This window comes from Jaculus jaculus, chromosome 3 (assembly GCF_020740685.1).
Source record: "Jaculus jaculus isolate mJacJac1 chromosome 3, mJacJac1.mat.Y.cur, whole genome shotgun sequence".
Taxonomy (NCBI): domain Eukaryota; kingdom Metazoa; phylum Chordata; class Mammalia; order Rodentia; family Dipodidae; genus Jaculus; species Jaculus jaculus.
This window is the reverse complement of record NC_059104.1, coordinates 19,078,186-19,096,710: the sequence shown is the minus strand read 5'-3', so window position 1 is coordinate 19,096,710 and position 18,525 is coordinate 19,078,186. Positions and strand designations below refer to the sequence as shown.

The window sequence follows — 18,525 nt, the reverse complement described above, 5'->3', positions numbered from 1 at the left end:
CATCAATCATGTTGGGACAAAGAAGCTGGAGTCATATGGTCACACCACATCTCCAGTGAGTAAGGAGAGACAAAAGACAAGTGGTGCTAGACTATAACACCTCAAGGCCCACCCCCAGAAACACACTTCCCCCTCAAGGCTCTTGTTATGAGCATGTAAGGACCAGCATATGGTCCAGGGACAGTTTAGATAAATAAGTTTTTTTTTTCTTTGTGTATGAGAGTAAAAATGCAAAGTCAAACTTTGTAAGCAAAAACTAAGAGTAAGCTGAGTACAATGACATAGTAAGAGATTAGCAGAAGGTGTGTGTGGAACCCTAGATAAGTAGTGGAAAATATAAAAACCCCAGCTGCTCAGCAGCCGTTGTCCCAGTCCTCCCGACACTATGACTGACTGAACGGCTGCTCAGCAGTCTGGACTGAGACCTCTGCGAGACGCATCACCGATCCGAATTCATCTGCCCGACACACTGTCCGAACGACCGAGACTCGCCTTGAAACACCGCGAACCGAGAGAAAAGTCAGAGCACAGACCCGCGCCACCAGGTTGTAAAGCGTCAGAAATCTCGCAGACCGAGTCTCGCGTTGCGACCGAGTCTTGCGTTACTGCGTCCGTTATCAGGTTGTATACATGTTAGACTCGTTAGAAATATTCTTGTGTTAGTAGTGATGAATATAGTTTGGTTATATATTATATTAGCTGTAATATTAGTTGTGATAGTTTGGACTTGCTTGTGTGTGACTTTCATCCCAGTAAACTCCTTTGCGAGTACACCAGTGTCTGAGTATTATTGACCCTCGTGGGCGGAATCCTCTCAACCAATCATCTTTGAGAGTGCTCACGACAGCTCTACCTTCTAAAGATTCCTCAACTTCCTAAACAATGGCACCAAGTGGGGATTAAATATTGAAATACATGAGTTTGGGAAATATTTTACATTAGAAAGACCATAGAAGGGAAATGATAAGTGGATTTTAGTAAAATAGGAAACGAAGGAAGAATTAAATGGTCAAAGTTGAATTGCAGTAATGTGAAGCTGTCATTTAAAAGAGTTCACAGCTGGTCATGTATATGATTTTAGCAGGTAAGCATGGATGGGTAGTAGACACTGGGTAATAGAAATGACTGGATGAATAACTGAGGTCTCTGAGACTCTTAGAGACATTGATCTCACAGGGAATGGTGCATTTTAGGAAAAGGAAGCCAGGATAAGAGTTTAAAAGAAATACAATTAAAGTTGAATTTGATTGTTGTAAGGGTCCGAGAATCGCTGACTCAAATAGCATGTAAAAACAAAGAGTGTTTATTCTGCTGAGTCAGCCAGCGTGCAGGGGTCAACAATTTGTACAAAATAGTGACAACAAGTGGAGCAGGCGGGCTCCTTTTAAGCCCAAGTAGGGGAACTACAGGCAGGTTAGGTCATCTTCTGACATGATTGGCTAGGCAGCAGCAATGACAGTGTACCTCTCTGATTGGTTGGGGCAAAAGCACAGGAAATGGACATGTTTGGGCATGTTTGGACATGTTTCCAGGAACGGACTTAGCCCCCAGATCACAAAACGGTGGCTGCTTTCTCTGGCCTCATGTCAGGGTCACTGTTGATGAACAGCCCTTTGTTCATGGTTTTTCGCAGAAGTCTTGTCTGCCTCTTGGGGAAACTGAAACTTAGGCCTAGTTAGAGTGGCACTCTGTTGAAGCCTGTCATGGCATCAGTTTGGTCCTTTCAATGGTTAGAGCTAACTCTGGCAACAGTACAAAGCATGTTGTAGAAACTTCTGATACATTACTTCAGTAGAATAGCACTTGGGAGTCATGACGTGAACTTCCACATCCATTCCCGATGAAAATTATTGACTAAATAAGTAGTCAGTAAATACCAAGTTGGCCATCATCTAAGACAAAGCAATGCTTTATGGGTCAGAGATGAAAATAAATAGAAAGAGGATGTTGTGGTGGCATTTTACAAAGCAAGACAAGTGCTGAAAGGTGATGGAGAAAGAACCATGAGTCAGGTAGGCACTGAGCTGGATCTGCTCTGGCGACTAAGCAAACAGTGGGTCTCAAGGTCCCTTGGGTGAGTCCTGAAACAACTGTGACACCCACTGGAACTCTGCCGCATGCTTCCAAATACAACTGAAGAATTTTGAAACCCTTGAACTGTACTTGTTTCACATAGAGTATTATCAACTGTATGCAAAGGAAGGACTCCTTGGTAAAGAAGATGAAAGCTGTTTCTGGATTTGAAACAGGAGCACGTTGACCATGAGTCAGCCCATGGGAAACATGATCCTCCAATAACACAAGGACACCTAAATTTCAGGCAAACAACCAACCAGGTCAGATAACAAACTAACTCAAAGCTGAAGTATAATGTAATGCAGCAGTTAGAAAATATATTTTAAAAACATTAAACTGTGCACCACAAAGTATAAATAATACCTACTATGTAAAGAACAATAAGAATATGAAACATATGTGAATCAAGAGGGAATTTTGACTTTTGGGTTATTGGCTTCTCTTTCTCTGCTTAGACCTGTGAAGGCAGGCCAGCTTCTTCGGCCATTATGGAACTTTCTCTGGATCTATAAGCTTCAATAAATATCCCTCCCTCCATAACTGTGCCTGGTCTGGACGTTCATCTCAGCAAACCTGAATCTGTCTGCTACAGAAGACAAAATGGAGGATTTTTTAATAAAAGAAAAATAATTAAATATATTAAAAGTATAATCCTTCTGCCCCAACCCTGGTATGCTTAACAGGAATTCCAGAAAAAGAGAATTAAAAGACTAATAAAAAGTATAATATTTTTTAAAGTAGGGATGGCTATGAATTCGTCAGTTATTTAAAGCATCGTTTTAGATTACAAGTTCCTATATAATGCTGGACATTATAAAAAATAAATTAGCCAGGAGTGGTGGTGCACCCCTTTAATCCCAGCACTTGGGAGGCAGAGGTAGGATTATCATGGAGAGTTCGAGGTCACCCTGAGACAACAGAGTGAATTTCAGGTCAGCCTGAGCTAGAGTGAGACTCTACCTCGAAAAAACAAAAATAATAATAATAATAATAATAATAATAATAATAATAATAATGGCAGCTTCCTGTTACATTCAAATATAAAATGGGAGAGAATAAAAAGAAGGGTCATTATATAAGTGGATACAAAACAGTCACTGAAAAGTTACAACTATATATGAAGATATGATACATTTTGAACTACATGATAAATCTAAATGAGGAATTAAAAGAGAAATAGGAATGTATCCATCTATCACTCATATAATGATAATTCATGTGAAAAAGATATCACAGATTTAATTTGAACTTAAAAACAACAGATTATCAAACACCCATAAAAATACTTGAATTCTACAAAGATAAAAAGTACATTTCTAAAGCATATATTAGATCTTAACAGATTTGTCCACTTTCTAGGTCAGTATAAATACTTATACAAAGAAAGTGTCTTTGAGCTGGGCCATTCCTTCTTGAACCAGGACTTCTCTGGTGAACACATATTCTCATGAACTCCAGTGAACAAGGAATGATATCCCAAAACCATAGATTTTTGCAATGATTAAATTCAAAATCATTATTGATATTAGCAAAACAAAAGAAAACAAAAAGATAAGTAGAAACTGTATGTTTGTAAATCATGTCAGAGCTAGAGAGATAGCTTAGCAGTTTACGTGCTTGCCTGCAAAGCCCAAGGACCCAGATTTCATTCCCCAGACCCATTAAACCAGATGCACAAGGTGGTGCATGTGTCTGAAGTTCTTGGCAGCATCTAAAAGCCCTGGTACACCCATTGTCTCCCTCTTTTTTTTGCTATCCCTCTCAAATAAAGAAATAAAAATAAAAATAATTAAAATTGTGTCAACAAATGAAAATCATAATACAGTATTAAGAAAAATTCTGGGAAAATCCACATTAGATACACTTTCATAGTCTATGTATTAATTTTGTACTTCCAATAATAATTTTTAAAAACACATGTTTAGTATATTAATGCTGGCTCAGGAAGAAAAATCCTGCTCCTTTACCCTTTACTTAAAGATCAGTCAAGCACCATCAGCATCCCAAGGATGGCATGATGTCAGAAGATTGTAGCTGTAACAGGCTTTCCACTGCCATGATTTCATGACCTTCTTATCAGGGTGAAGGTTAGAGTGGCATGCTTTCCTATACACATTTGTTTCTATTGACTCATATCACAGGTTGTGAAGATAAAAACAATTATAAATTTTTCTTTATTTATTTTTATTACTATTAAGTAGAAACTTTGTATATGGACACATCATATGTTGGTACCATTATTTCCCTCCTCCCTGACCTGACTCCACTGAGGGTCCTCCTTTGTGGGATTGCTGGTATTCACCATGGACTTGTGGGTTATGATTTGTGACATCAGCAGTCTTTGACTTTGGGGAGGGCTAAGTCTCTGGATATTCCCTCCCACTTGGTGGCTCTTACATGCTTTCCACCACTCTTCCACAAACTTCCCTTTATTTTTAAATAAATAGAATGGTCATAAAATATAGAGATGACACTAAAACCACATAAATAAAGGAAGGTTGGTCAAGTAATGCTATTTGATGAGCTTACTTAGCAGAGAAGTATAAATTAAATATGACATAAATAGTTAATTTTACTTAACAAATAAATGTCACCTATTATGTGTCAAACTGTTAAATATTGTCATATATATTTACAAATGTGAATTCATTTTATTCTGTTCTTCACTTATCAAGGCCCAACCATGCCACTTTATGAACACAGCAAGCCTTGAATTAAGGGAAGGCTAGGACGCCTCTTACAATTTTAAAATGTTTTAATATTAATCTTTCTCCTGTCCTTTCTCCATGAACTGGTGGCCTTTTACTAGGGTAGCTGTACACTTGGGAAAAGGAAATAACCAACCCTTTTGGAGCCTATTAGATAGATAGTAGTTCAAAGTTGAAATCGATCCCAGGAGATCCCAACAGCACCGTGGCCCTTAATGTGTGTGCTTTTAGAGATTAAGTGTTTCATGAAATTTTAGCCATAGTCCAACTCCTCAATGGATACAGTAGGTCTCTGAACCCATCCTGTTTTCCCCTGAAAGTGTAGTTGGCATAAATATACAAAGAAGTTGTCAGGATCCCCATTCTGTTCCCTGACCTGTGGATTGAGGGCTATAATAGCTGGAAGAGTTAAATGGAAGCCATTAAACCTGCCTCTGACAAAGAAAATAGTGAACCCAAAACAATATCATACTCCTGGAGGAATTGCAGAGATCAATGGTACAATAAAGGACTTGAAAGAGGCAGGGAGGGTGGGTCCCACCATATCACCCTTTAACTCTCCTATTTGCCCTGCTCAGAAGACAGATGGATCCTGGAGAATGATGGTTGATTATGGGAAATTATTCAAGTGGTGAGTTCAATTGCAGCTGCTGTACCAGATGTGGCTTCTTTACTGGAGCAGATTAACATACCTCCTGGTACTTGGTATGCAGCCATTGATCTTGCAAATGCTTTCTGCTCCATACCTGTCCATAAGGACCAACAGAAGCAATTTGTTTCCAGCTCGTAAGGCCAGACTACAGCATTACTGCTTCACTTCAGCATTATGTTAATTCTCCATTCCTGTGTCATAATTTAGTTCTTAAGAATCATGAATTTGTCCCTTCCACAAAAATCACATAGATACATGATACTGACAATATTACACTTACTGGATCAAGTAAGCAGGGAGTAGCAACCAGTATTTGGGATGTCAGCATAGCATAAACAGATCAGAGAATTGCAAACAGATCCACAAAAGCTTAAGGACCTCCTAGCTCAGTAAAATTTCCAGGAGTTCAATGGGGTGGGGTACGCAGAAATATTCCTTCTAAGATAAAAGTTAAGTTATTGGCTGGGCATGGTGGCATACATCTTTAATCCCAGCACTTGGGAGGCAGAGGTAGGAGGATCACCATGAGTTTAAATCCACCCTGAGACTACATAGTTAATTCCAAGTCAGCCTGAGCTAGAGTAAGACCCTACCTAGAAAACTCAAAAAAAAAAAAAAAAAAAGATGGGCTGGAGAGATGGCTTAGCGGTTAAGCGCTTGCCTGTGAAGCCTAAGAACTCCGGTTTGAGGCTTGATTCCCCAGGACCCACGTAGGCCAGATGCACAAGGGGCGCACGCATCTGGAGTTTGTTTGCAGTGGCTGGAAGCCCTGGAATGCCCATTCTCTCTCTCTTTCTCTCTCTCTGACTCTTTCTCTCTCTGCCTGTATCTCTCAAATAAGTAAATAAAAATAAAATAACAAAAAATTATTTAAAAAAAGAAGAAGAAGAAAAGAGAAATAAAGATAACTTATTGGACCTGGCTGCTTCCACCTCTAAGAAAGATGTACAATGCCTAGTGGGTCTATTTTGAAGGCAGCACATGTTTTTCATAACTTGTATAAGTATATTTTTTTTTCATATGAATAAGCAAGAAAAGACAGATTGGGTAACTTGCTTAATCACACTCAGCATCAGAAATAACAAAAAGTCATAAAATCTCTATCTTTAAATGTCAAAGGAAACAAGGGAAGTCAGAAAATACAAACAAGGGATAATTTCAAAAGGTGAGGACACAATGCAGAGTTACAAGTGGTTAGGAATGGAGACAGGAGTGGAAAGTTAATGAGAGTGAAGAGGAGTTGGGATTGGGTTATTAAGGATATCGAGCAACTTTCAAGAGCTTCTGAAGATCAGCTTGGAGATACATGCCTGTAATCCCTGCATCAGGGAGGAGGCAGAAGTTCAAGGTCTGCCTGGGCCACAGAGAGAAACCCAGTTGAAAGATGAAAGGAAAGGAAGGAAGGAGAAAGGAAAGGGAAGGGAAGCAAAGGAAAAAAAAAAGAAAAGGAAGAATGAAAAGGAAAGAAAGAAAAGGAAAAAAAGAAAGAAAAGAAGAAAGGAAGGAAGGAAGGAAGAAAGAAAACTAACAAGCAAGCAAGCCGGGTATGATGGTGCAGGCCTTTAATCCCAACACTCAGAAGACAAAGGTAGGAGGATTTCTGTGAGTTCGATGCCACCCTGAGACTACATAGTGAATTCCAGGTCAACCTGAGCAAGAGTGAAACCCTACCTCAGAGAAAAAAAAAGAAAAGAATGAAAGAATTAAAGAGGAGAGAATGAAGGAGGGAGGGAGGGAGAAAAAGGAAAAAGAAAAAAATAGAAGTACAAGAAAGAGGAAAATGTAAATTAAAAGGATAGTGATGGAATAAGATATTGAAAAGGAAGTCAGAAAGATGTCATTGCTTTTAGCATAAAAAGAACTAATTTAGTATTCAGGAAGAACGTGGAGCATTAAAGAGGAGAACATGCAGGCTGGGGAGATGTGTCCATAGGTGAAGAGAGTCCCTTGAAACACGAGGACCTCCTTTTGATCCCCAGTTGCTGGATGTGGCGGAATGTGCCTGGGATGCCAGCACTGGGAAGACAGAGACCAGAGGACCACTGGGCCTCACTGCCTGACCAGCCTAGCCAAAACCAATAGAGACTCTGGGGACAGCATTCCAAATGATGAGGCTCGGTGCTGTCCTCTGTGTGCATATGTGCCTTTCCACACACTCAAATATGTGCACACATATGTATGCGTGCATATGCTTGTGTGTGCGCCTGTACCCACTGGAGCCAAAAATTAGCCATCGGGTATATGAATACCACTTATATTATATCTGCAGGTATAGCAAATGAGGAGGCCCTCCCCTCCCCCCTCCCACTGCAGACAACCATTCATCAAATGTTTCTCCCACTTTGCAGAGTAAGGAGAAAGATGATGTGCACTTTAAAAGACACTTTATTTATTTATTTGAAAGGGAGAGCAAGATAGAAAATGGGTATGCCAGGGCCTCTAGTCACTGCAAACGAACTCTACATACATGCACTACCATGTGCATCTGGCTCTATATGGGAAATCAAACCTGGGTCCTTAGTCTCTGTCGGCAGGTGCCTTAACCATTGAGCCATCTCTCCTGCCCTGACACACATTTTTAATGCAAAATGTATGAAAGGTGACATTAGGTAACTCCTTGATAGATAATAAGAAGAAGCTGAAACACCTAAGCATCTCTAAATGAGGAATTCCAGAAAGGTAAAGTCATTATATATATATATATGTGTGTGTGTGTGTGTGTGTGTGTGTATGTATGTAGATGTCAAGATTCCCCAGTACTAGAGCAAATGACCACCTATCTATTAACTTTGATTACAACCACTGTAACACAACTTTATTCAAAGCAAGGAAAACAACAGTGTGTGTTCTTTGTTCTCATTTAAAATGTTTCTTTTTTCCTTCTTAATAATTTTCTTACAATAACTATTGGATGTAATAGTAACTTATTATATTATTATCTTTATAAATATGTTAAGATTTCTTTAATATTTTTCGCATTGAATAGCAAACTCAGCTCTAATTTCCAGCGGGTATTAAATTGCATTTGTTTTTTTTTTAAATACATCTACATTTCATCTGCCGATTTCACATACTTTGATTTACTTATCAAATCATTAAACTATAGAGGATCATAAGAGCCGTAAAAACATAGAACATGATTCCGACATCAGTATTATCAATAAATGCTTGGTAAAAATCACAATTAGATATAACCCTTCAAAGTTCATAAGGTAGAAAGGCCTCCTTTCCTTATATTTTAAAATGAAAGATTACTGCATGGAACTTTCATACAGCTTTTCTTTATTAGCTTCCGATTAGACTATAAAAATGCCAAAGCTAATAATAGCAATGAATATTAATTTACTCATTAACTGTGAAACCTGTTTTAAAATGAATAATCATATGACTCAAAAATGAAGTACCACCTTGCATATAAAGAAGGAGCACGAAACACGATTCTGTTACTATATTTTTAAGCATTTGAAAGTTTCTGTACATGAACATAATGTGCTTTGATCATAATCTCCTACCGTTACCTTCTCCTCCCCACCCACCACTGTCTACTGAACTATTTCTTTTCAATATGCCCTTCCGTGTTTATGTCTTTTTTTTTCTATCTTCCATCATTCATGTTAAAATATTGCTGGCTAAATATTGTGCAAGTCCTGTGAGAGTGGCAGTTGGTGAGGTCATGGACATAGTGGCCACTTCTTGTCCAGAGAACAGTGTCCCAAAACAATCCACCCCATCCTATGATTATGACGTTCTTTCTACTCCCTGTACAAAAATGTTCCTGGGTCCTTGGAGGGTGTGATGCAGACATCGCATTTTGCACTCAGCATTCATTCTCTGCACTTTGATGAGTTTGAGTCCCCCCAGGATCCAGCATCCTCTGCACAAAGCAGCAGCTTTACTCTATGGGCATAAGAATAGTATAAATATTTAGAGGGCAGTTTCAGGACACAATATTCAATTAGTAAAACAGTAGTAGCTTCCTCGTAGTCTCAATGACATTTCCTGCCATAGGCTGTTGACTGGGTTTTCAGTACCAAGCAGGAATCCCCTCCTTTGTAGTAAGCCTTACATCTAATCAAAAGAGAATGGTGCACACTTTTAATCCCAGCCATCAAGAAGGAAAGGAAGGAGGATATCACTGTGAATTTGAACCTGGCCTGAGACTACATAGTGAAATCAAGGTCAGCCTGGGCTAAAGCAAAACCTTACTTCAAAAAGAAGAAGAAGAAGCAGTTTCTTACCCTCATAACAGTTATGCCACAATTGCACCACTGGATACATCTTGCATGGCTGGTCAGTTGTGCAGCATGCAGAGTAAATCTACCATTGGGTAAAACTGTTAAAGACTTCTCTATCTGGCATCCTGCACAGCACTTTCCTGCATTATGACTGGTAGCCAGCAGAGAGGAGGCTGACAACTCCACCAGCTTGATTTCTGAGTATCTGTCACTGACACATGTGGTGTCTCTTCGATACAGTCCAGTCTTGCCATCTAGTTATGCTGGGAAACCAAAGCCTTGTTTTGGGTACTTCCTCACTCATCCCATCTCATACTGTCTACAGTGTTTTCCTATAACAACCTATGGCTTTAGCGAGTATTACCCATTCTCATAGGGACTTTTTGTCCAAACTCACTCTTTTGTCCAAATCTTTACTAATCTTTTCATAACTCATTTCAAAATATATGGATTCAATATCCAGGTACTTAGGGGCACCTTCAGTTCAATAATTCTATCATAATGTTTTTAAATCTGTGTTTTGTATGTATTATTTCTAAAAATAATTTACCTCCCTTAATAAAAAGTTTATATAGGTTTGGGGATAAGACAAATTTCACCTGAAATTATATTTTGCCATATGCTAAATATTTTCATGTGTACTCTTTAAACTTTCTGCCCTCCACTCTTCTATTTTTGAAGAGAAAATGAAAACAAAACCTTTCATTGCATGAAAATACTTTCAAGCCTATCCTCAATTTCACCACGTGCTAGGCATTAGATGTTAGACTGGGAAGATGGCTCAGAAGTCAAGTGCCTGTCACACAAGCATGAGAGCCTGAGATGGCCTGGGTTAGGTCCAGTGGCCCACATAAAAATCTGAGCGTGTTTGTAAGCCAAACCTTGTGGGGTGGTGATAGGAGAATTTCTGGATTTTCCTGGTCAGCCATTCTGACTAATCAAAAACAATAGCTCCGAGTTTAGAGACTTCATCTCAAAGACACATCATGGAAAGGCAACAGGGGAGGATGCCCAACTCTGACTTGTATACTGAGGCCCACGAGACATGGCCAACAGCACAAATGAAACAAACACTCCAGCTGCACACACCACACAGACCACATCACACATGCTACACATACACGCATGCCCCCCCCAAATAAATTAATATGATGATGGATGACAGAACATAGCAGACTATCAAATGCAATGCATATTAAGCAAACTGTTTCCCTCTATGCCTTTTTTAAATCTTATTTTTATTAGCTCTGGACATATTTAGTACGTAAACAACACATGTTGGTACCTTTCTTCCCCTCCTCCCTGCCCCTTTTCTGAAGGGGCCTTCCTCATTGGGGATGCAGGTCAGCCCCATGGGGATTGTGGGTCATGCATTATGGGGGCAGCAGTCAGTAAGTTATGGGGGAGAGACAACGCCTCTGTGCAAAATGTCCCAACTTGTGGCTCTACCAATATTTCCACCCGCTCTTCTGCAGAATTCCCTGAGCCATGTTGGGTGCATTTTAAGTCTACTTCAGTGATGGGCACTTAAGAGCCTCTGGACCTGCGGTTTGATAGGTGTTGAGTGTCCTCTGTGTCTACCTCCTTCACCCTTGTGCTGATATCAGATTCACTAAGAAAGCAACACTGTAACTCATTTTGCCAATACCTCAGTGGTTTCAGCTGGGGCCTGGGTGGAGTGTACTATGTTGTTTATCTCCTCATGTCCAACTCATGGCTGAAGAAGAGAAGCAGATTCTCCAATGGAGAGTGAAGTCAACACCAGTTAAGTGGGAAAACTATTATTAACTTAGAGAAAATGTAAAGGGTGTAGACCCTCTTATAGCCCAAGGTTAGATGGAGCTTTATAATAGAAAGCAGAACCATTATCTGGATATGATTCTGATTTGTTTCCCAGTTCCAGATATGGTTTCCTTTACACTGAGCAGCCAATCCAAGAGCAGTTGTTTGCCCGCAATGGCTGTGTGCTACTATTGCACTTGTGTGAGCAACATGCCAGGTCGTTTGCTTCTGGGCCACTTAAGACTTTGAGTTGCTCAGACAGATGTTGGCCATTTTCCCCCAGTAGGTCATGTAGCACGTTGCAACACTAGATGGGCTAATTGTCTGGGGACTGGCTCTATTCCAGATTCCAACCAGGTCTCTCCTTGGTCTTTGCCAACAGCATAGGTGTCTTCAGCAATAAGGTCTTTCATTAACCTCTAGTTAGTAGCCAAGTGCTCTGACAAAAATATGTCTTGTTTGTTTTGGTAGCTCTAGTAGGTCTCTCTGAACAGCAGCTCATTGTGGATATAAACCATATCCTAGTGCATGAAATTAAAGGCTAGCACCAAGGGAAAAGAAAAAAGAAAAAGACAGAGAATCAAGAGAAATTTAAGCTTAGGCTTCATCTCACCCTCTCCAGGAATCTTCAATTCAGGTGCTTCACCTAAGGTCCTCTTGAGGGTCCCACCTTTTAGTCTAACTTCTGGGATATAGGATTCTGTGGTACCAGTTCAATTTGGGTTCATTTTTGTGCTCTCTGCCACACCCTTCCCCTTGTCCCAAGCCCTACCCGCCCTATTGCCCAAGCCTTCAGATGTAATTCAGGTACCACAGCTTGGTAAGGAACGTGGGCTGATCCATATTAGGAACCACAAATGAATGAGACCAAGTGACTGTTGTCTTTCTGTGATTTTGTGAGTTTGATTAGAATGATCTGAACTAACTTCATCCATTTTCCTGCAAAATTTCATTCTATCATTTTTTTTCTTACTGATGAGTAGAATTCCATTGTGTATATATACTACAACTTGGTTGTCCATTGTGTATATATACTGCAACTTGGTTGTCCATTCATCCCATGATGGGCACCTGGGTTGATTCCAGTTCTTAGCTATTATGAATTAAGCAGCTATAAACATGGTTGAGCAAATATCTCAGAACTGGGATGTGGGACTTTTAGGGTAAGGAAATAACAGAGTCTGTTGGTAACCCCATAGTCGTCCTTTTCAGTAGTCTCCATATTGATTTCTATAGTGGTTGTACCAGCTTACATTCCTACCAACAGTGAATGAGTGTTCCTACTCCTCCATATCCTTGCCAACATTTGTTTTCATTTGATTTTTCAGTGTCTTCTATCCTTACAGGGGTAAGGTAGAATCTCATAGTTGTTATAATTTGCCTTTTCCTAATAGTTAGGGATCTTGAACATTTTCTTAAGTGTGTCTTTGCCATTTATAATGTAATTCTTTCTCTGCAAACTCTCTATTCAGTTCTCTGTTCCACATTTGAAGTGGGTTGTTTGATTTTTTATCGTTCAGTTTTTTGTGTTCTTTGTAGATTCTAGATTTTAGGTTTCTGTCAGTGGTATGTATGGCAAAGATTTTCTCCCCTTCAGTGGGTAATCTGTTGGTTCTGCTTATGATGTGTTTGTATATACAAAAGATTTTCAGCTTCATGAGATCCCATTGGTTGAGTGCTTGTTTAATTTCCTGGGCTCCTGGGGTTTTGTTCAGGAAGTCTTGTCCCAGTCCTATATCATGGAGAGTGCCTCCTCCTTTTTCTTCCAGTAGTTGAAGTTTCAGACCTCATATTGAGGTCTTTAATCCATTTTGAATTGATTATTTTATATGGTGAAATGAGTGGATCTAATTTAATTTTTCCTCATGTGGGCATCCAACTTGTCCAACACCATTTGTTGAAGATGCTACCTTTTCTCAAGTCAACATTATTGGCGTCTTTGACAAAGATCAAGCAGCTGTAGTTACTTGACCTAAGGTCTGGGTCTTCAATTCTATTCCATTGGTCTATGTTTCTGTTTTTATTCTAGTACCATGCTATTTTTGTTACTATGGCTTTGTAATATAGCTTTAGATTAGGTATGGTGATACCACCAGAGGTTGGTTGGTTGGTTGGTTGGTTGGTTTGTTTGTTGCTGAGGGTATGTTTGGATGTCCAAGTCCTTCTGCCATTCTACACAAATTTTAAGATCAGTTTTTCAATCTCTGTGAAAAGTGATGCTGGTATTTTTATTGGTATTACATTAATTTTTTAAATTTTATTTATTTATTTATTTGAGAGCGACAGACACAAAGAGAAAGACAGATAGAGGGAGAGAGAGAGAATGGGTGCCCCAGGGCTTCCAGCCTCTGCAAACAAACTCCGGACGCATGCGCCCCCTTGTGCATCTGGCTAACGTGGGACCTGGGGAATTGAGCCTCGAACCGGGCTCCTTAGGCTTCACAGGCAAGCGCTTCACCACTAAGCCACCTCTCCAGCCCTTGCATTAATTTTGTATATTGCTTTTGGTAGAATTTTCATTTTAACAATATTTTTTTTGAACTTTTTTAAAAATAATTTTGCTCTTCCACTGGAGGCCTACACACCACCGCTGGTGCCACCGCCATGTGTCTAGTGATCCCTGAGAAGTTCCAGCACATTCTGCGAGTATTCAACATGAACATCGATGGGCTGCGGAAAACAGCCTTTGCCATCACTGCCATTAAGGGCATGGGACGAAGGTATGCTCATGTGGTGTTGAGGAAAGCAGACATTGACCTCACCAAGAGGGCTGGAGAACTCACCGAAGATGAGGTGGAACATGTGATCACCATTATGCAGAATCCACGCCAATACAAGATCCCAGACTGGTTCTTGAATAGACAGAAGGATGTGAAGGATGGGAAGCATAGCCAGGTTCTGGCCAATGGTCTGGACAACAAGCTCTGGGAAGATCTGGAGCGGCTGAAGAAGATTCGGGCCCACCAAGGGCGGTGCCACTTCTGGGGCCTTCGTGTCCGAGGCCAGCACACCAAGATCACTGACCGCCAGGGCCACACTGTGGGTGTGTCCAAGAAGAAATGAGTCTGTAGGCCTTTTCCGTTAATAAATATTTCTATACCTAAAAACAATAAGAATTTTAATTGATATTTTATTAATTCTACCTAGCCAGGATCATTGGATGTCTTTCTATCCTCTCAAGTCCCCCTTTATTTCTTTCTTGAGTGTTTTTATGTTTTTATTATATAGGTCTTTAATATCCTTGGTTAGTGTTGTTCCAAGATATTTAGTTTTTCTGATGCTATTGAAAATGGGGCAGCCTCACTGATTTCTTTCTCCATATTTGTCCTTTGCGTATAGAAAAGCTACTGATTTTTCACATGGGTTTTGTAGCCTTCCACTTTGCTGAAGGAATTTATCACCTTTAGAAGTTTTGAGTTGGAGACTTTCAGGTTACTTATATGTAGAATCATGTCATCTACAAATAGAGCTAATTTGACTTCTTCCTTTCCAATTTGAAGCCCTTTTATTTCTTACTCCTGTCTTATTGCTAGGGCTAGTACTGCTAGTACTATGTTGAAGAACAGTGGTGAGGAGGGGCATCCCCGTCTTGATCCCTATCTCAGTGGGAACTCCTTGAGTCTTTTCCCATTAAGTATTATTTTGGGCATTAAGAGCTTTGTACATAGCCCTCATTGTGTTGAGATATAAACCCTCCATGTTTACTCTTTCAGAGTTTTGATAATGAAATGGTGTATCATTTTGCCAAAGGCCTTCTTTGCATCAATTGAGATGATCACGTGGTTCTTGTAGTTCAATTTACTTATGTGGGCCATTATGTTGACCAATTTCCATATATTAAACCATTCCTGTATCCCTGGGATGAAGCCTACTTATCAAGATGGATAATACTTTTGATGTGTTAATGAATTTTGTTTGCAAGGATTTTGTTCAGGATCTTTGAACCTAAATTCATTATAGATATAGGCCTACAGTTTTCTTTTCTTCTTGTACTCTGCCTGGTTTTGGCATTTGGGTGATGCTAGATTCATAAAAGGAGTCAGGGAGGATTCGCTGGTTCCTGATTATGCAAAAATGTTCAAGGAAAGTTGATTTCAGTTCTTTGTTTTATACTAGTTTAGTGTTTTATTTTTTATTAGTTATGTACACAGTATGCATACAGCCATGTTGGTACTATCATTAGTGTTTCCCCTGTCTGCCTCCCTCTGCAGGGACCCTCCTTGTTGGGGAATGTGAGTTGTGCATTTGGGATTAGCCATCAGTTATGGGTAGGAGGCAATAGCTCTGTGCATGATGTCCCAACATGTGGTTATAACAATATTCTGTCCCCTCTTCAGCAGGCTTCCCTGAGCCATAGTGGCTTCATTTTAGGTCTACTTTAGTGATGAGGTCTTGGGATCCTCTGTGTCTCTGGATATCTGGTTTGGTAGGCATTGAGCATTCTCTGTGTCTATCTCCTTCACCATTGTGCTGGTATCAGATTCAACAAGAAAGCAGAACTCTTGTTCATTTCCCCAATTACTCTTGGTTTCAGCTGGGGCCCTGGTGAGGTGTGATGGGCTAATTCTCTTCTCAGGATCTGCATCTATCTGAAAAGTAGAAGCAAATGCTCCAGTGGAGAGTGAAGTCAGTACCAGATAAATAGGATAACCATTATTATTTTAGAGAGAATTTAATAGGTGTAGGCCTTCTTATAGCCCATGATTGGTGGAAGCTTGATAATGGAGAGCAGGCTCATTTTTTGGATATGGTTCTGACTTGTTTCCCAGATCCAGCTATGGGTTCCATTCCATAGTTATTCAACATTCCAAGTTAGCCAAAGCAAGAGGAGTTGGTTACCTACCATGGCTGTGTACCACTATTGCAAATGTGTGAGCATCATGTCAGGCTGTATGCTGCTGAATAGCTTAGACCACAAATTGCTTGGACAGGTAATGGTCCAGTTGCTCATGTAGCACCTTCTGACACTAGATGAGCTAACTCTCTGTGGACTGACACTCTTCCAGGTCCCAACCATGTTCCACACCAACAGCATATGGTGTCTTTGGCAGTAGGGTCTTACCACTAACCTTTGTTGGCTCATCAAGTACTCTGACAGAAATTTGCCTTCTTTGCTTTGATAGAATTCAGCTAAGAAGCCATCCGGTCCTCGATTTTTCTTTCTGGGAGGTTTTTGCTTACCTTTTCAATATCTATGGATGTCATAGGTCTGTTTAGGAGATTAATCTGTTCTAAGTTTAGTTTTGGTAGGTGGTAAGTATCAACGAATTTATCCATTTCTTCCAGATTATTCAATTTCTTTGATGTCTGTTGTGTTCTCTCAATTTCCATTTCTGATTTGGTTAATGTGAGACTTAATCTCTCTCTCTCTCTCTTTTTTTTTATTTTTTTCTTGAACAAATTGGCCAGCTATTTTTCAAGCTGTTCATTTGTTCTAAGTCCCGGCCCTTCATTTCATCAATTTTTAAATTTGTTTTCTTAGTTTACAATACACTAATTTCTGCTCTAATCTTGATTATTTCTTTATCTCTGGAGCTCTTTGGCTTGGAATTGTCTTGTTTATCCAGTGCCTTGAGGTGGACACTCAGCTTATTAATTTGGGATCGCTTTGTCTTTGTAATGAAGGCATTTAGGGCTATAAATTTTCCCCTTAGGACTGCCTTCACTATAAGTTTTGGTAGGTTGTGTTTTCACTATCATTCGATTCTAGGAATTTTACAATTTATTTTTTGGTTTCTTCCACAACCCATTCATTGTTTAAAAGAGTGTTGCTTAGTCTCCAGGAGATATTGGAGTTCTTGAGGTGTCTCTTGGTGTTAATTTCTAGCTTTAAATCATTGTGGTCTGACATGATGCAGGACATTACTTCTGTGGATTTCTGAGAAGAATATGTATTCTGTAGAGTTGGGGTGGAAAGTTCTGTAGATATCTGTTAGGTCTAGTTGATCTACTATATGGTTGAGCTTTATTATTTCCTTGTTGATTTGCTGCTTGGATAATCTGTCTATTGATGATAGTGGAGTATGGAAGTCTCCAGCTATGATGGAGTTGGTGATTATTTCTGTTTATTATTGAGTAGATTTTGTTTTATAAACTGTAGTGCACCTGTGTTTGGTGCATACATATTTATGATTGTGATGTGCTCATATTGGATCATTCTATTGATGAGTAAGAAGTGGCCTTCTTTGTCCTTTTTGATTACTTGTGGTTTGAAGTCTATTTTATCAGATATCAATATAGCAACACCTACTTGTTTTTTATTTTCATTTGCTTGGAATATCATTTTCCACACTTTCACCCTGAGATGGTGTCTATCTTTAGTGGTGAGGTGGGTTTCTTGAAGACAAAACATAGAAGGGTCCAGTTTTTGGATCCACTCTGAAAACCTGTGTCTTTGCATGGGAGAGTTAAGACCACTAATATCTAAGGGTATTACTGTGAGTTTTGAATTAATCCCTGCCATGATGAGGTGTTTTAAGGGGTTTTGTGCTTTGCTTTGCTTTGTTTTATTTTGAGCCTGGTCTATTTTGGTTATTGTCATTTGACTGTTCTGTGTGGAGTATTCCCTCAAATATTCTCCATAGGTTTGGCTTTGTGTTCATATAATCATAGAGTTGACTTTTTCATGGAAAGTTTTTCTTTCATCATCTATTATGAGGAATGCTTTTGCTGGGTAAAGGAGCTTGGGTTGGAAGCCATAATTTTTTAGACTTTTAAGTGTTCTTTTTCAGGCTTTTCTGGCTTCCAGTGTTTCCATTAAGAAGTAATTCTGATGGGATTGCCTTTGCATGTTGTGATTTGTTTCTCTCTTGCTGCTTTGAACTCTCTCTCTCTCTATCTATCTATCTATCTATCTCTCATTTTGTTATTATGAGTTTAAATTATGATGTGTCTTGGAGAGTTTGTTCTTTGTTCCTGTCTGTTTGGTGTTTTGTGGGCTTCTTTTATCTGTTTGGGCCTCTCGTTTCAGAGATTCAGAAAATTTTCTTCAATAATTTTATTGAATATGTTCTCTATACCTCTGGCCTGGATTTCCTCTCCTTATGGTATACCCATGACCAAGATGCTTGTT

At 39.5% G+C, this 18,525-nt stretch overlaps 2 protein-coding genes across 3 annotated transcripts in view; both read left to right on the top strand.

The window, feature by feature from the left end:
- Positions 1-18,525, top strand: part of Gpc5 (glypican 5) — a 1,425,487-nt gene that overhangs the window by 1,313,244 nt on the left and 93,718 nt on the right. The window lies entirely within an intron of this gene.
- LOC101604025 (40S ribosomal protein S18-like) lies at positions 14,050-14,516 on the top strand. The gene has a single exon (XM_045146482.1). The coding sequence runs from the start codon at positions 14,058-14,060 to the stop codon at positions 14,514-14,516; it is 459 nt and encodes a 152-aa protein (XP_045002417.1). The 5' UTR covers positions 14,050-14,057.